This window comes from Bombus terrestris, chromosome 14 (genome assembly GCF_910591885.1).
Source record: "Bombus terrestris chromosome 14, iyBomTerr1.2, whole genome shotgun sequence".
NCBI classification, from domain to species: domain Eukaryota; kingdom Metazoa; phylum Arthropoda; class Insecta; order Hymenoptera; family Apidae; genus Bombus; species Bombus terrestris.
The window spans coordinates 9,740,049-9,759,284 of NC_063282.1; the positions used below are offsets into that span (position 1 = coordinate 9,740,049).

Below are 19,236 nucleotides of genomic sequence, written 5' to 3' on the forward strand. Positions count from 1 at the left end.
ACACCATTTTCATAATTAGTCAATTATAAAGATCATTTAATTTCAATTGTGAAAAATTAAATATCACTTAAAATATATTTTGTATTAATCCTATTTTGTTTATAAATAATAACAAAAAAGAAAATAGGAGTAATATTTTTTATTTTGGACGTTAATTATATTTATATATTGTTAAACTTAACATAAAATATTGATATTATTTATTTATGCTTTTTATGTTGTAGTGTTTCGAAATATTCATGATACACAGAAGGTATATAAGGTAATAACTGCTTCATATCCTTATATTTTTCGTATGTAATAGGTCTGACATCGTTATACAAAGGCGTCAGGGCGGTTCTTTTAAATTTTAGCTGTCTTCCCTGACATGTAGGTGATAAATCTAATGTCTTAAAGTCTGTGTCCTCCATCGATATTTTATATAAAACAGTATACGGTGCACTTTTGCAAAACCTCATCCAATATATTTTCAGTCAGTTTATCTTTTCTTCGTTAGTATCTTTTCTTATTCGTTTTTGAATTGCGTTTTGTAGATTTTTTGTTGAAATGAAATTCTCTCGTTTCATTTCGTGTAAAATAAATCTTTTATTTTGTCTACACTGTTTTATAACATCATAATAATCCTGTGGTGCGTACAAAAAATTCTTTTTTCGTACTGGTCCGCCACCTATGTCTATGGAAATTGGACTTTCATAATTAATCGCTACGTAATTTCTTTTATTGGCCAATTTTAAATTGAACAAAACATTGGCATTTTTTAAAATATTAAATATTAACTAGTTATAAATAAAAAGTTTACACTAAATTAATCACAAATTATGTGATATCTCATTTTTTTACCAAAATGGACTTATATCACTTTCAAAATAAACGGTCCATATATAGTATACCTAAATATGTACAAAATTTGTCAACTGTTTATGTGATATTTGCTCATTTACTATAAAAAGAAAAACACGACAAAATTTGTTTTCGGTATAAAAAATATTACTTCAATGGTATAAAAAGAACGGCTTTTGTTTACGCAAAGTGTTCAACTTTATTGCTTATTGTTAGTTATGGTGTATCATTGCTGTAGTAAATGTCTGATATGATAAAATATTACTAGTTTATTGGTATAGAAAGAAAGATTCTTGATTACATAAAACGTTCAATCTCATTTTTGAGTTACGTCGTCTCATTGCTGTACTAAACGAGTGGTATGTGATAAAATATCACTATCTGCTATTACTATTTGCTTATATAAAACGGTAAACCTTAGTTTTAAGTTATGTCATATCATCGTTGCAACAAATGAGGGATGCGCGATTTGTTGTAGAATTTTTCGAATCATAATCATAATTATGAATAGTAAATAATAGCAATCAAAAAATACATTTATTTTTTTCACGTCGCAATAAAGAGACAAATGTAGAAGTTTATGCTAACATTTGCCGTACGTGTCATATATTTTATACTCCTATTCATAATATATATTTTGTCATTCATATATGTATAAGTGTATACGCACACGTTTTATTTTAAACAATCATATATTTATAGTTTTTCATCATCTTCTTATTTATTTCAGAAACAATATTTAACGATGTACACACTTACTTTAACACACGTAGTTACAAAATATTTTTCAGGTACGCTGAATCTCGTTAGTCGCGAGAACACGTCAATGTAACATAATAGCCAGATGTGTCTTTCATTCTCGCTCGTTAACGTGTGTTCGATGTAAATGTATCTACACAGTTGTTCGACTTATCATTCGTTTCGAACTTGGACTAGACAGAAGAAGAGAAAGGAAAGATATTAACTACCGAAAAATTTGAAATACTATTAAGACTGTACAAAATTTCGTTCTCTCACTATATTTTCTCTTGTTCTTTTACTGTTTATAATATCCCTTTGTTATACATTATACTCAATATCGCATAATCTGATAAAGCGTGATAAAAGAAAATATAATTAAGGAAGATTATTCTTTGCTTAAGAAAAGAATATTTTCATTCCTAAAACATTAATAAGAAATATCGGTTTATAGAAAAAAACGAACTATATTGCACTTAGAGGTCTAATATTCCATAAACGAGTAGACGGAATGACTTTTTTTAAATTAATGGAAAATCTAGCGAGTATAATAAAGTAGATAGTCATGAATATAAACGACACGGATACATGTTTTATGGTTTAAGCTTAACGAATTACTTATGTATACAATGCACAAAACTTATCTGCATGTATCTAATATGTATCTCATGCATATTCTATTCAAGCTGTAAAAATCGACGTGTGTTGATTTTTACGCGAATTACATTAAGTCGAAAATATTTTCAACCGCTCTTTAGGTTTACCAATTTCTCCTTTTTCATTTGCAATTTTCATCCGTCTTTCTTCTCTTTCCCTTCTGACAAATTCAGGATCGTTCCAGTACTGAACTTCTCCGCTTGCATACAGTACAAAAATCAGATTAGTCAAGACGAAAACAACAAAAACAATCCAAAATACAAGTCTCCATTGGGCAAGTGTCTGATTCGGAGTTAATTCACTAACGATATACGGTGTCAAAATACCGGTAAAAGCTCCTATTCCGTTCACTAGAGCCATTAAGGTGCCAGAATAGTTTGGACTGAGATCTAGAGCATTCACCTTCATTCCCGGATAAAATGTACCTAGCGTAGGAAAAAGAAAGAAATAGAGTTTATAATCAAATGGGAATAGAAATTTCCAAATTATGTCGAAAGAGAGAAATTGAAGAGTTCACAACAAAAACGATCATTTTCCATGTTTATCTTTTTCTAGAAAAGTGGATTTTAACATTTTAAATTCCTGTTTGATACATTTGAATTTTTATTAACGAAATATTCATCATATTACAGTATTATATGATTGAACCTCTCGAGAAGCAAACTGATTAATTTCATCTGTCAGTATCTAATCCCTTAATTTTATTACATAAACACGCGGTTAATATTCAATTCTCAAGAAACAAATTTTGAAAGATAACATAAATAATAATAAGTTTTGAGGTAAATTTAAAAAGCAGTATTTATAAAATCACCACTTTTCCGTACTTTTCAATTTATAAAGTTGATCAATGTGGTTTCTGAACGGCCCAATTATTCTATGCATGTGTCTAGTTAATCTTAGATTAATTAGATTAATCGTGAACAAATTACATTTTTAAGCCCGATTTCCATGATATCGATTGCACAATATTACGAGTTTCAATTCTGATTACTCGAATGTGTTATCATTTAAAAAATGAAAAATGTTGATAAGAACCGTTTTTGTTGTTATCTAACGTATTCTATATATGTATACATACCCATTAATGTCGTACCAACGGTAAACATAATAACAACAGTTATTCTGTCACATTCGGCATAAGATGCACCTATGATGAATGCTCCTGGTCCGAGCGAGGCAATGGTAGTACCCAATTTACGTACATTAGTACGTGACATTAGGCCTTTCGTGATCATCCAGTCAGCCAAACAAGATGTCACTACACTACAAATCCACATAGTTAAATAGGGTAATGCGGAGAGTAATCCATTGTCTTTGATTGAATACTTGAGTACGCTGCTCATATATTTCGGAAGGTCATTGACCAAGGTGAAAAAGCCCCAATCATGACCAACTTGTGCTGCTATTAGTGCCCAAAGTGGTACAGATTTAAGAAGGTGTCTCCATGGAACCGAAGGTGGTTTTTTATGCGTATGCGCGTGCATCCTTTCTTGTAGAAAATTTCGTTCTCTCTCAGATATAAATGGATGCGTGTCTGGATTATTGAAACACGTTACCAGCCATATCAAAAACCAAAGAATTCCGACACTACCGAATACGTAAAACACAGCCGGCCATCCTATCGCCGAGTAATGAATAATGAGACCGGACAAAGAGTTGGCAAATACCGTGCCGAGTTGAGCACCGGCGAATACCAACGAACCGATCATGGACCTTTCCTCCGGTGGTGTCCATTGGGCGAGCATTGCGTTTAACGCCGGAAACGTTGTTCCTTCGCAAAGGCCCATTAACACGCGCACGGTGATTAGACCTATTGCTTCTCCATATTCTACGACGAGCGGTGTAATTAGCGTGAAAACGCCGGTCGCCAATATACCCAAACCGAGGGAATATTTCCCACCGAATTTTTCAGACAACATCCCTCCAGGTAGATGTGTTATCACATAGCCCACGTAAAACGACGACAAGATAATACCCTGAACGAGAAAGATTAAAAAGTGTATTACAAGTACATATAGGAATACATATGTACCGTAAGGTACAATTCGTAATTACAATGTTTTTTCTTTCGATATCGTAAGTATGTATCATTCATATATACATACACATATACACTGCCTGCCGTAAGTATCAGAAATCTAAAGTATTTGTTTAATTTATTGGAAAGCTCCAGAATATCTTAATTTACTTAATATTTTACGTTATAAGGCACATCTGATGCAAATGAAATAACAGATTTAAAATAACAATTTAGCGCGCATACCACAATGATTATCTCAAAAAACACCTTGCTAATAAGCCTAGAGTACTGAAACCTCTAGCAAAAGTAAGAATAACATGTGCATTGTTTTTACCAAAGAAGTAGTAGCTAATAACCTTGACAGTTGAATGCGATTAAAAAAAAAAGGAATATAATTAGAAACTAAAAGCAGTGAAAAGCATTCAATTTGTATTAAATATCAACAGGTGTCTGTCTACTTATACGTATGACAGGCAGTGTACATACGCACGTATGCGCGTGTGTTTTTACCTGCATCGTCTCACTCCACTCATACCGTTTTGCGTACGATTGCGTGCCATTGTTACCCCCTTTCCCACTCTCATTCCTGACCGGGCAAGTATTGTCATAGAAGTGTGCCGTATTCTCATGCATCGGAATTACCATCTCGGTAATCGTAATCGACAAGCAGACTCTCATTGCGTAAGCGTTAAAGAGCGCCAAAAAACCCATTATTGCGAATATCCATCGTTGCGGTATTCTTCCACCTGTGTGCATGTAAACATATCTCTTATTGGTAATAGCGTCGATAAATAAACGCACGCTGTCATGTCGCAAAGAAGAAAGCCCGAGGTTAACAGCGCGGAAGGAATGACGATTAGCAGCGGAGCCTTTCCCCTATTGGCAGCTGTCTAACGAACCGTACAAACTTATCTAGGTAAAGGTCAGATTCCTTGCACGTATCACTGACTTCGGCATAGCGCATAATTTCGATTTCGAGTTGTGCTTATTGAAAAGGTAAACGGCAAACGTTGAACTAACAAGGAGTAGAAGAGAAGAATGGAAGAAGAGGAAAGAGCGAGCGGGAGAGAGAAATTCGAAAACGAACATATCCTTGAAACAAAAGGTCATACTCCGATATTTAGCGATTCCGGTAACGATAATTCGTGATCTGTTTTTAATTATGTAATTATGATCTGGAGGGACTAAAGTTACAGACGACATGTTTTACAAATAGAGGAATTGAAATTCCATTCGCGGTTATCTGTTATTAGCATATCATGTATCAAAATGTAAATGTCGAGAAAGAAAAAAGAATTGAAACATAACCAGGAAATAATAGGCGGATAAATTCTATCACCGGTCAGATTAGAACTCTAACCAAAAGATTAATAAAAAGCTGGGTGACAAGATGATGATAAAGAATATTTGTATATTGCAGCAATATATCGAGACCTATGAGAAGAGTGCTACTTGTATAGTTACGTACACGCTATCTATATCGTTTTCCTTACTTATAATGTTCTATCTAACATTTCTTCATTTTCCAAGATGTGTTCAAATATCTGAAGTTCCCCGTATTTTTTTTACCTTCTAAATAAAGTTACATTATACAGACTGTAACGAAATAATGACTAAATATTTTAAAAAGAGAAACAAAAACGGTGCAAAGAAAATAATATATAACACTTCAGTTCCTTTCATTTTCGAAATGGTAAATAGAACATTTTAAATTAAAGAGGATAGTATGAATATCTATATCTATATACGTATACAATAAACTGTATTCTATCTATGTCACAATATCAGAATGTTAAACGAATTTTTCCTTATTTTCTGGTATTTACCATTATTCAAGCATTATTGACATCTTCATATCGTAAATTTTTCTATTTGTAGCTTTCAGTTTCACATCAAGTAACTATATGTATTAAATCAAAAGGAAAAGTCACATTTTTTTTAGATGATAACGAATTATGTGCAATTGACAAAAATAAAAAAAAAATTTGAAAGAATATATATGCGATAAGTCATTAATGATCACTCATTATTGATCCATGATACAATCAAACGATCGCATAAATTTTTGTTACTCGGCTTTTTGTTTAAATATCACCAGACGCAGCATCAACGAGTTTATCTTATCTGACACGATATAAGGAAAATCCAAACATAAGAGGCCAAAAACTACCAATAATGATCATATCGGCAGACAGAATCGTTGATTCGCCGTAAAGATAACGAGAAAGCGATTGTCGGCTTATTTCGTAGATACAAATGATCTTAATTGCTATAATTCTGTCTTATATGCGGAATTAGTTATTTTCCTTACTTCGGTCAACCTTCTCCAGCTGCCGTTCTACATAGAACCAGTCAATGTTATATAAAATCTCCCTTTAATTGGAACATGGTATTTTTCGTACTTTTCATCTTTATTTTCACGTCACATTCAAAAACTTTATTCATGAATTTTTTTAGTTCTTTTCCGGTCAACACTTTACACGTTACGTTACATTGCTTCGTTCTTCTTTTGAAGGCAAAGCAATCGTTTTTTTTAATGTTTTTTTTGTACCATGCGCAAAAGAATTCAAAGAATTCTCGATAAAAATTCAAATACATCACCTAGTTACAGATTACCTAAGATAACGACAGACTATTATTACTGATTTCATCACTCATCTAATACTACAGATCACGGAACTTCTCGTAATGTTTCTTTAAACAACGTTGACATTTTTCTGCGTAAAAATTATTTGATTAAGCAATAACTACCATAAATGTAAGAAATCTGCATCGATAGGTATGTAATGATATGCCAACGCGATATAACTCTACATCGCTTATGTACATTTCGTTGATCGTTAATTGTCAAGCTACAAAGCTAAGGAAGAAATTTATTATCACGATACCATGAAATATTAATATTACTTTTTTTTCAACAAATCATTTACGTAACTTTTATCGCATATGTAATTGATTTACCCACATAAGATTATTCTCCTTCTATCTCATTCTTAATCTATCTCAATTCTTATTCTATCTCACGAAACGAATAATTATCGAATAGATGAAGCAAAATCCACTGATATCCAGTTCGAGATACAAATTGTCGAAATTTATTACACGGGAAATAATAATAATGAATTTTTGTACCATTTAAATAACAATGTGGTACTCGGTACGTGTAATTTTTTCTACAAAAACTTGGACGTCTTATTAGCAACGAGAGATCGGATTTGTAGAAAATTAAATATCATATTTACAAAATGCAGTACTTACAACATATTTTGCAGGCGGATAGCATCGTGCGAACTAAAATATATTCTCTGACGATTGATTATGATTGGAATGAGAAACACATAAAAAATTACACGCTTGAAAATCGAACATAAATTGTATGAACGATTCGAAGGTGAATAAAATACATACGATCGCGTTCTTATTTTAGTCTATATACTCGGCGCAGCGAAAGGATAAACCTAGCCAACCAAAATCACGAAAGTTTATGAACAGAGACGGTAACAGGTATATATGCGTATCCCGACTACATGTTACGATTGACTGAATCGATGCTCTCTGTGCGAATTCATTTTATACTCGTACACGTGCTCCTCACTAAACGCAAAAAGGGAAAGGAAACGTGGATAAGACGCTAAGCGTGTTAGTAAAAGTTGACACGAAGGTATGTCTAATGTTAGGGGGGAGATGATAACACGCAACGTATTATGTACCCATTTTTGATATTTTTTACTTGCTTAATATCAACCACATTAAGCGCTTTGATTCGTTGAAAGAACGTTGAAGGTAAGAGGCATTAGCCAGTACATAGATTGATTGCATTCTTTCGATTAAAGAGGAAACACACTTATAAGCATAAGGGTAGGAGGGAAGAAGAGAGGAAAAGTAAAACAGAAGAAGAGAGAAAAAGTAGAACAGAAGAAGACAGAAAACATCTTTCGTTTGCGGTTATATCTTAATAATACGTATTTTCATTTGAAAAATTGGATGTATATGTATTGGATGAGGTACTTACTTTACAACTTTTCTGTACAACATGATTGATTTATCCTATTTATTAAAATTCCTTGAAACAGATTCCAGTTTTCTGAACAGAATCCATAATCCGAACAAATTAAAGGTTTAATTTTAATTTAATTAATAAGCGAGTAACTAAACCGTAAAATTTTCTTGACGTATTACCGGATCTTCGGCAGGGTTACTTAAATTCAAAGACGAGATTGCGATATCGTAATATTCATATATATATACTAAACAGTTGTTGTCTATCTTTTTAACATCAATATTTTGTATAAAAATTAGATAATAAATTGGAATTAAGATGTCACTGATAAAATTATACAAGTTTGACAAGAATGGACATTGTAAATTGCTTCAACGAGATAAGTCCCCAATGTCTTCTACACTTCAGTTTTATTGCTTTCGCTAATCTTAGATCATTATCAAATGAATTATCTCCTTCTTTCTTGAGTATACAACACAGTATTATGTATACTATTTAATTTACAACAGAAAACAAAAACATACAAGAGAATAAGAAAGAAAGGAACAGGAGTAAGCAATCTCATCAAAAGGAAGATATAGTATTATTTTCTCAGTGACAAATTTTATTAGAGAATAAAAAAATTAAGTCATAGTTGTATAAATAGAACTATGCACATAACCAGTCTTAGATTACTTTACCAAAATCTTAACTCTGATATTTAGAGTTCTTTCTTAATCCCTTATAAATGTGAGGTATTTCATGTACGAGCCGAATACTTTCTTCTTTTGCCTTAGCTATAGCTTTGTCCAACTCACGTGTCTATAAAATATATATACATAGATCCTTTATATTCTTCATTATATTTATAAAATAATTAATTCATTTCATAAAGTAATACTTACACATTCTTTTACTGTATATTTTTTGAACAAATCAAATAACTCATACACAGTCCATGAAGTCTCATCAGGTTTTCCCAAACTGATAAAGAAGCATTCTGAATGATGTTTTACATGCTCGTTCCTAAAAGTAATTGGAATTAAGTTACATAGTTGGCATTAATGCTAAATTAATAAAATCATTCCAATACATACCATGGATCATCATCAGGATCCCAGCCATCAAGTTGTTTGGAACAAATAAAACATTCAACCAAGTCAGGTTCTTCCTTACCACCTACAGCAAAAAAACCAGCAGCAGCCATTTTCTCAGGATTACATGAATTATCAGAGGACTGAAAAGGCCAATCTTCGAACGTCTTTAATCTACCAATTTTCCAAAACATTGAATCGTGCTCTCTAAACAGACGAACATATAGCTAATTTAGGTTATACTGCATATTTGATCTTTATACTGAGAATTAAGTGATATAGATTATCATAACAATATCGTCAATTATTATTATAAGTAGAGAGTAAAATAATATAAAATGATGCTTACGGTAGTAAATCCATAATTGTATAAAATACGAGAATTTTTATTTTCAAACAAGATACGTTACGTTAAAATCCACCGCGGCCCACATAAACACGCCATAAGTGCTGCGATCTATACCTTTTTTACGTCATAATCTGTGATATCCTATGCAGACGAAGTACATGAATATGTATGCAAGTCTTATCAGTACCGTGAATCTGCATATGCATTTTTGTATCTTATGATTTTGAATCTATTTTTACGTCATATAAGATTTCATCGATTCAGTAGAAACAAGATTCAATTAGTATAGGTCTAAATCTAATGTAATTATAGAATGACAAATTATTATTATAAATAAAATATTATGATATATATTTCTTTCTTGAATGAACCGTTGATTAAAACGGTAATTCCGAATAGAAACTATGTATATAGTATGTAATATGTAGTATATAGTATGTAGATGTTATTACTATGTTCTTAACCTTTTCGGTACGAGCGTTGTCTATGCTCGATAATCACCGAATACATACATTAGTCTATCGACTAATGTCAATAATAAATATACGAGGCAACTAATAAAAATGTTTACATCAAGTACCATAACGCGGCGGATGAGCGCCGTACCGAAAAGGGTGATCTTTTTTCCAATAAATAGTTTCATCTTCGAAATTGTTAATGGTATGATTATTATGCTGCTTTTTCATTTTTATTCCTGTGAATCGAATTCAATCCCTTTGCAGTTTATTTTTTATTATTACAATTAAGTGTAATATCAAACGTTTCCTTTCCGTAACATTTGCAAACTAAATTTATTTTCTTTTTAAGTACGGCTATTCGCATATAACAATGTGTATCGGTTAAAGTTTTCATTTTCACTTAGAATTTTAGACTGTCCTTTAGGGATAAAAATCCAACCAAATAAAGAGTCTTTCAACTGGAATGGATGACAGAATCAACGTATTATACTTTAAAAACAATTGTTTTATATATTTTTACTTCTATGGTAATATTTTTAATTCACGGATCATTATCGTATAAATATCGCAATAATTCTGGAATATTCTTACCATTAACTGCAATTTCATCACTAGGTTTCTTCAAGAAGGAAAAAATCAAATACCAAGAAATTACGAAACTACTTATAATAATGACGGACAAATAAGGATGTATTGAGTGTACAATACTACCTTCAGAAACGATATTTTATTACCAATAAAGCTAAAATACTATTTTACATATTGTTCTAAAAGATGGTTTGATTATAATGGTCTGACTGACTGTAATAGTTTTTTACTAAATATGTATTTGCAGAAAATATGTACATTTTCAGATTTGTTTCAAATTTTGAACGATTAGTATATATTTCAAAACATCTGACGTAAAGTTCCGCAAGCCGTAAGATGTCACGTCTGTTCAGTAGTCCCTCTGTGATTCTATTATCGATATTTTTCCATGCTAGTTCTCGATATTACCAACTTTTGTTATTTTCATTAATAAGATCATCAAATTATAAAAAGTAATAATGAAGACAACAACGGCGATGAAAAATCAAAAACTGAAAATTTTATTCACTACTTTTTAAACGTGTTTTTTCTTAAATTTCACCTATCTTTTATTTAATTTTACCTCTTACGTCTTATTTCTTTTACTATAAACTGTAATTATATGTATCGTACGTATTAGTTATGTTCATCGATAACTATTTCGATATTCGTTATTACTTACACTTGTTGTGATTGCCATGGCGACGCAATTCTTATGCTGTTAGGAAGAGTTCGTGTATTACAAGCTGATTATAATAAAAGTCGATTCAAGTTATTATAATATTATCTTTCATTATGTCCCTAAAAGAACTCGAAATATTCGGAATAATAGCATTTGACGGTTAGTAATTACAATCATTTCGTAATAATGAGAATTCATTAAATTTCCAATATAAAAGGAACTATCATAATCATATAGTATATATGTATGTACAGCATATGTGTAAACACCCGCGTACACTCATATACATAATATATGTAATAAAATTGACTGATTGTCACATTTGTCACAGTGTCATATAATCCAAAAACTTTATACGTGTATATATGCATATAAAAGAAATATGTACATGTATATGTTTTAAGCTTGCTTCTGATATTTTATGATATTTTTGTGTCATTTATCGTGTATGAAGGTCTAAAGTTTGTGTTTGGTAATATATCACGAATATATTTCTTTCATTTTCCACAAAAATTATAGTGATTACAGTCTGAATATCATATTTATTTGTAGGTGTAATAAGAAACGGTTTACGATTACATCCTGATGGAGAACACCTTGTGTACCCAATGGGTAACAAAATTACTATCAAACATGTAAAAACGGGTGAACAATTCTTTCTTACTGGACATAAGAATTTCGTTTCTGCTTTATGTATTTCATCTTCAGGCGATCTGATAGCTTCCGGCCAAATAAACCATCATGGTTTTAAGGTAGATTCATTTAAAATGGATTGAATAGTTAATTTCCAAATTGCGGATATTTATGTAAATTAGTATTTTTTTATATTCATATATTTCTTTAAATATAATAAATCTAGATAGAAATATATGTAATAGTTTATGTACTTTGCATATTATATATATGCATTCTATTTTTACATCTTTATATTTTCCATAGAAGTATAAGAATTTACAATGTATCAATTTCATTAACTTCAAAATTAATTAAGAGAGATCGAATACTTTATTCAAGGCAATGGTTATAATATGGGATTATAGAAATCGTAAAATGAAATCTAGCTATGAAATGCACAAAGTTAGAGTCGAAGACGTGTGTTTTACGGAAAATGGACAGTATCTTATTAGTCTCGGAGGCAGAGATGATGGTCGTATCATAATATGGGATATTGAAAATGGAACTCCTCTTTGTGGTAGATATCTCCCTCTTTCCCTTTCTCTCTCTCTCTCTCTCTGTCTGTTTCTACATATGTATATATGTATTTTAACGCATCAAAGATTAAACAGCAAAGAAATAGATAAAAGTTATGTAAATGCAACGTTATCGTAAAACGTAACTAAAGCATATATCTATATTACTTCCTCAAGGTAAAAAATAGATTTGAATAATAGATACTTAGCAATAAGATACTACACATGTATTAGAATTACAGGTATAAAAGTTCATTATATAAATCAAAGCCACAAAAAATATTTTTACAATTATAAAAAAAAAATAATTTTTATTACTGTGCTTATAAATACTCCAATTTCTTTAAGCTTCATAGCATGATAAATCTAGGTGAAGAAATAGTGATAAATAAAATATGAAGCAAATTTTGAAAAAATCTTTCATAACTGTAATGTTGCAAACAGAATTGAAGTATCTAAATTAACAGAAAAAAGCGTTAACGCACTTACGTCTTTGATGAGATAATTTATATCTGTCAGTTTTGTGAGTGGTACTCATGTTATACTGTTACACATTGTACAGGTACTTCTGCTGGAAACGAAACATGTGGAAATATTATAATAATTGCACGAGCTAACATTTGCAAAACAAGTTTTATCACTGGCGGCGACAAGAATCTTAAATTATGGCGTATCAACTCAAAGGATCAAAAGTTATATGGAACAGATATAAAAGTTGGAAAAATCAAACGTTCGATTAATTGTGCAGTTATAGATGAGAACGATGAAAATGTTTATTGCGGAACAACATCTGGCGATATCATAAAAGCAAGGTTACTCGTTTGATGATATCGATGATAATAATTTTAACCTTTTGCACCCGAGAGGCTTGTTAAATTTTAACTAGAGAATGATTAGTTGCCTTTCTTTACCTTTGCCCATAAAATAATTGAAAAGTTTTGTTTCTTTCGAATAGGCTAAACATAGAAGAATCCGAGGAAAGGACTAAATATCCCGTAATGATAGGATGTTACTCGAAGATACCAACGAACAAGGGAGCACGCATGAGGAACGCAAATGGACTTCACATAGAAGTATATCCAGGTGGTGTGAAAAACTTGTTGCTTCTAAAGAAAGACAAGTTAATTGTAGGTACTGGCGATGGAACAGTCGAATTAATTGAAATAAGGAAAGACTCAAAACTTAATGCAAATAAAACGAACAAGTCACTAACTATACCCGCTATAGTAGCAGTGAGTATACATAATTTCTCACAAACATGTATATTATATTTTCTTGTGTATATGTATGTACCATATGTAAAATAAAAATTTAAAGCTTTACAGTAACAAGGAGATAACTTCAATATTTAAATTCTATTTATTGGTTACATTGATTTCAATCATTCTACATCCGCTACTGCATGTATATTATGTTCACATTCTTAATACATTCACTACCATTGTGTCTACGCTATACGCAATATCTAATATGAATTCTCTATATCAAGAAATCACAACAGAGCACAACAAATAACAATATTTAAAAAAATAATTTTCTTTGTTGCATAGTATCGCACAACGAATGTGTGTGCTGTGGTAACGTCCATGATCCGCTATCAAAACAATTTGGTATTAGTAGGAACCGCCTTATGTGAGATTTATGAAATCGAATTATCAAGCTTTCAGATGCGTTTAATCGTCACTTGTCACACCAGTTCGATATATGATTTAGTATTTCCAAGGTAAACTATTTGTTTCCACATTTAACAAGCTACATTTATTTGAGATACTTAAAACCATAGAGATGTAACTGATACTTTTCTTATGTCTAGCAAATTATATTTAAAATTCAGAAATATTAAAAAGTTGCAGGCGAGGTGTCTATGAAAATTAAATCATATTCTTTGTTTGACATATACACAAATTTTTAATGAGTTTCGTCTTTTAGTTTGAGTATCGAGATTTGGAGAAACAACTTGCATCATTTTAGCATCAACAACTTTTTCATAAACAACGTTCTGCGAAAAAAGTAACGTAAAATGCAAAGCAACATATTGTAAAAACGTGCTAATGCTAGAAAATGTATTTATTGCAGATATAAATAACTGAGATAGTTTTAGATTTGCATTAGCCTTATCTTTACAACCTGTCATATTTGACAATGATCCATTACAACAGAAGATAAACAATCTATAACATTTTACGAGCTAAAAATAAAGTCTAGTAATGCGTACACAACAACAGTGTCTTGTCACTAATAGTAGGTTGAATTTATACTACAGTTATATCGTAGAAAAAATCGCTTGCGTCCATTTGTCTTCAATTTACTTGTATAGTTCCCTTAGCAGTTAATTTTTAGAGCCTCTAAATGATACTTTTATACAACTTGGAATTATTTACATTATTTGAACCTTATTTTTTAATGCCATAGTGAACTATCTCTTTGGTTTTAAATCACCTCATCTGTATTTTATAGAAAATACAAAGAGGAAACAAAGTGCATAAAAATCCTATTATTTTTGTAGCAATAGTTCAGAGATATTTGCAACCGCTAGTAAAAATGACATACGAATATGGAAGTTGGCCACCCAAAAAGAATTACTCCGAATCACCGTATCAAATCTTACTTGTTCCAGTATATGTTTCAATAGTAATGGTGGTTCTATAATATCGGGTAAGTTAACAGTATACAGTGACGAACGAAAGTATTGACGCAGACAAACTCATTTCGTGAACTTCTAGGTGAATTTGTACAAAATATAATTCTTTACTCAACTTTTTTGTAAAATATGAGAAGTAGCATAATTCTTATAAGGAATTAAAATTTCTGTTTCGGTTACGATTCATTATATCGCTTTTTATTTATTTGCAAAATATTGTTATTTATTTCTAAAACAGTTCTAGAATGACTGTTGTATTGATTATACAGTAGGTCATTAAAATTCAGATTTCATAAGATTTCACCGGAAAATTCGATCTCTGCCAATACTTTTGTTCATTACTGTACGTTGCCACGTATCGTGCATAATTTAATTTGCGTTAATCTATTGGAGGAAGCTTGGAACGATGGTACGATAAGGGGATTTGCTTTGAATGGCGGAAAACTACTATTTGAAATTAATTGCGCTCACACAAAATCAGTGTCAACAATCACTATTACCAAAGATGACGATAAACTGATTAGCGGTGGTTGTGATGGACAGGTATACAAACTTTATACCCCCTTAAATTTTCGAATTAGAATGCTCATTGTTGTTCTTTGTTCGATCAATGTTTCAATTTCGATTTATTGAAACGTACACCTTCGTTTAGGTGCGAATATGGAATGCAAAATCTGAATTACGACATTTATTGCAAGTCCTAAAAGAACACAGAGGTCCAATAACGTCATTACATGTTTCACCTGATAACAAGAGTTTGATCAGTTCTAGCACAGATGGTACATGTATATTATGGGATTTAAGGTAATAATCCGGCAACCATAAAAATTGTAAACCTAAACTATCATGCATATTTGGATACTTGGTACAATTTAATCAAAAGATTGTAAACTAATGTACAGAGTGTATAAAAAGTAAGTGTAAAAATCACCGTAGCGTGATTGTACACCTCTGGATCGGTATAGATCTATAAAAAAAGGTTCATGCAAAATTGACTGAGTATAATTGTCAAGGTCAAAGCCTTTTTTATTGTAGTACATTCTATTCATCGCAAACAACAAAAATTTCAAAGGAACCATGGGTCGCAAATGACGTCTTCTCTCGGAAAAAAATGTTAAAGTTTTAATAATTCCTAAACTAGCTTTATTCAGAATGTGCTTACATACTACAGTGATATACCACCAAAAAATAGCACCTATTGTTACACGTAGATGCTCTAGATTCACCATTACATATTCTATATATTCCTTTATTTCTTTTTCTCTTACGATTTAAATAGCCACGAACTTGCATTTCTATATCTCCGTCAGTTTCTCCCCAAGATTATATATTGATTCTGTATGGCAAAAACCACATTCAATCGGATGTTGTAGTTGTTTAACGGACGTAATCCGTTAAAAGAAAAAGATCCGTATCCGCCGTCAAATCTTACGAACAAGGAGGCCGTATGTGAAGAGCAGGTCCATGTCCCATCCGCCTTGTTCAAAAGATTTTGTTTAAAAACTGGTATACCGATCAGCTATGGTGAGATGAAGTATCACTGTGTAACCAAAAAAATGTTGACCTTAAAAATCATGCTTAAGGTCAATTTCGCACGAACTTTTTTTACAAATCTTCGCCAATCCTGGAGTGTAGAATCACACTACAATAGATTTTACACTTTTTATATGCCCTGTACACAAAAGACTCCAACATTAACAAGGAATTCAACATTATGATAACTCTTATAACTATTATACAATGCACGATTTTACTCATTTTTTCTTTAGAAATTTCACGAGGAAGTTCATGCTGAGTGGAAGCACAATGTATATGGCGACATGTTTTGTTCCTACCGGCGTTCAAATTTTAACATGTGGTACAGATCGCAAAATAGCTTATTGGGAAACATTGGATGGTTCATTAGTTCGGGAAATTGAAGGTTCGATGGCTGGGACCTTAAATACTATAAGTATTAGTCATGATGGACAATATTTTCTCACTGGATCAGAAGATTTTATTGTAAAACTATGGGAATATCGTACCGCTAGTACTATTCGTTTGGGTCTTGCACACGCTGCTGCCGTTACTCGTTGTGTCTTTGCTCCAGACAATAAGTTTATTGTTACGGCAAGTGCAGACGGTGCTATAATGCTTTGGGAATACCCCTTTTCGAAAACATCGATTACACCGATTAAAGACGATACCAAACAACACACGCTAGAACCAACATCAGTACCTTGCCCATGACCGTGAACCAAATTGTAAATAATAAACTACATAAACTGTAATACACATTCACCAATTACTCGAATATCTCACAATAAATCAAAATTAATTGTCGATAAATTCGATGACTATGATTCCATATAGAAATATTCACATAATCACGTAAAAGATTCGATTATATCTTATTTTTAAAGCGAGATATTTCACTTCTTTGTGTGAACAATATCATTGAATTGTTTTATACTACCATAAACCAAATTGCATTTCACATAAAACCTGTTAGTACAAAACAATTCAATGATGCTATGTATATGTACAAATGGTGATAGAGAGAAAGAACAATTTTTTTTATAAATGTTGTTTTTTAAGAATAAATCATCTATTCCTTATTTAACATATTTACTTCTTTCTTGCATAATTATTTTTCAACAAGAGGAAACAAAAAGGATTAGGAAGCAAATAACAAAAATAGATCATTTTCTATAATTATAGTAATAGTTATAATCAATATTTTACAGTATCTTCACCTTATTTTCTGACATTCCATGAAATCTGTTATATTATCCATGATTAAATTTGAAATACTCATTGAATACTTATTGAATAGAGTTTATATATAATATCTAAGAAAGTAAATGATGATGAAAGTATTAAAATGTTTGTAATATATTTATGTGATAATTCATAAAATTATTGTATTTCGAAACAACACTTAACCCCAAGCTTGGCTTTTACAATAGTGAAGTATTAATTTTCCATCTGCACCATAACAATCATACAAGTTTTTTACTACCTGATCTGGTGCAGGTGCAAATGTTTGATTTACATAAAGAAACTAGCAAAGAAGAAAATGTATTTATATATATAAAAACATTACAAATTCTAGAATAGATATAACCCTTACTTAACACTTACCAATTTTTCATTAGAATCTAATTTAAGGTATCTTCTGATAAAATCGGAAATTCGACCAATGCAATAATCTTGACTGACAGACCATTTCTTTTGTTTCATTATCGGGGCGTTTCCAGTTGCTTTCAACAAAATATCGACTGAAAAATTGGCCAAATACCAATAAGATAATTATTTTGCACTGACTCTGAGCTTGTTAAGTTTAAATTTAATATTATATCTCCTTTGCAAATAGCAAGTCTTTTACTTTTTGCTCTATCCTTTGAAGCAACTTGAACTCCATTTCGCACTAATGGTGTTTCCGAAGGTATTGTTTCAAGACTAGCAGGTGTATCTTCATTTGTTAAATTTTCTCCCATTTCCTCAGATTTTTCAGTTATAGTTACATCATTTCCTTCTTTCTCGGACATTGTATGTGTTCGATTACAATTTTAAACGTTTGTCAAGAAAAAAGATTATGTCATTGGAACTTAACCAAACTATGCAAGATTGAAATAAAGTATAAAATAGCCATAAAAGATAAATTACATAAAAGCAACCTTCAATTGAGTAAAAAGTAAATGTCTTAACGTTATCTTAAATTATTTCAGTGAAATGGATAATTTTCATGTACAAAACATGTTTCACAGATTTAATAATTTTTATTGGATTTTATAAATATTTACTTTGGTATGTCACACAGGGACTCAGATCCATGATATATTAATTCTTTATCAAAATAAATATGTGTATAAGACAAATATATCAAAGCAAACGTATCGTTTCTTAGTATTGTCTTTCCTTAATAATTTCAGCAAATTAGAACACTAATATTTGCTAATATGCTGGTATCAAAAATTGAATGTTGTCATATTTGTACTACATCTAGGGAAATTCAAATCTCATGATAGGTAATTGC

At 31.1% G+C, this 19,236-nt stretch overlaps 4 protein-coding genes across 4 annotated transcripts; 1 reads left to right on the forward strand and 3 right to left on the reverse strand.

Annotated features, from left to right (window-relative positions):
- Positions 1–1,091: 1,091 nt before the first annotated feature.
- Positions 1,092–8,218, reverse strand: LOC100647822 (putative inorganic phosphate cotransporter). The gene is made up of 4 exons (XM_012316548.3): positions 7,517–8,218; positions 4,769–5,004; positions 3,317–4,214; positions 1,092–2,660 (listed from the first exon to the last, which is right to left on the reverse strand). Exons 1-4 carry the CDS (start codon positions 7,539–7,541, stop codon positions 2,305–2,307), a joined length of 1,515 nt encoding a protein of 504 aa, XP_012171938.1. The 5' UTR covers positions 7,542–8,218; the 3' UTR covers positions 1,092–2,304.
- Positions 8,219–8,295: 77 nt separating this feature from the next.
- LOC100647478 (baculoviral IAP repeat-containing protein 5) lies at positions 8,296–9,841 on the reverse strand. The gene is made up of 4 exons (XM_003400899.4): positions 9,681–9,841; positions 9,335–9,538; positions 9,143–9,263; positions 8,296–9,059 (listed from the first exon to the last, which is right to left on the reverse strand). The coding sequence occupies exons 1-4, from the start codon at positions 9,692–9,694 to the stop codon at positions 8,946–8,948; spliced, it is 453 nt and encodes a 150-aa protein (XP_003400947.1). The 5' UTR covers positions 9,695–9,841; the 3' UTR covers positions 8,296–8,945.
- Positions 9,842–11,415: 1,574 nt separating this feature from the next.
- LOC100644739 (cilia- and flagella-associated protein 52) lies at positions 11,416–17,820 on the forward strand. Its single transcript, XM_003400876.4, has 10 exons — positions 11,416–11,546; positions 11,940–12,139; positions 12,402–12,579; positions 13,140–13,389; positions 13,533–13,809; positions 14,128–14,300; positions 15,084–15,232; positions 15,616–15,761; positions 15,871–16,022; positions 16,988–17,820. The coding sequence occupies exons 1-10, from the start codon at positions 11,501–11,503 to the stop codon at positions 17,445–17,447; spliced, it is 2,031 nt and encodes a 676-aa protein (XP_003400924.1). The 5' UTR covers positions 11,416–11,500; the 3' UTR covers positions 17,448–17,820.
- A 79-nt stretch (positions 17,821–17,899) lies between these two features.
- Positions 17,900–19,215, reverse strand: LOC100647356 (autophagy protein 12-like). The gene is made up of 3 exons (XM_003400898.4): positions 18,586–19,215; positions 18,342–18,478; positions 17,900–18,261 (listed from the first exon to the last, which is right to left on the reverse strand). The coding sequence occupies exons 1-3, from the start codon at positions 18,746–18,748 to the stop codon at positions 18,139–18,141; spliced, it is 423 nt and encodes a 140-aa protein (XP_003400946.1). The 5' UTR covers positions 18,749–19,215; the 3' UTR covers positions 17,900–18,138.
- Positions 19,216–19,236: the final 21 nt, after the last annotated feature.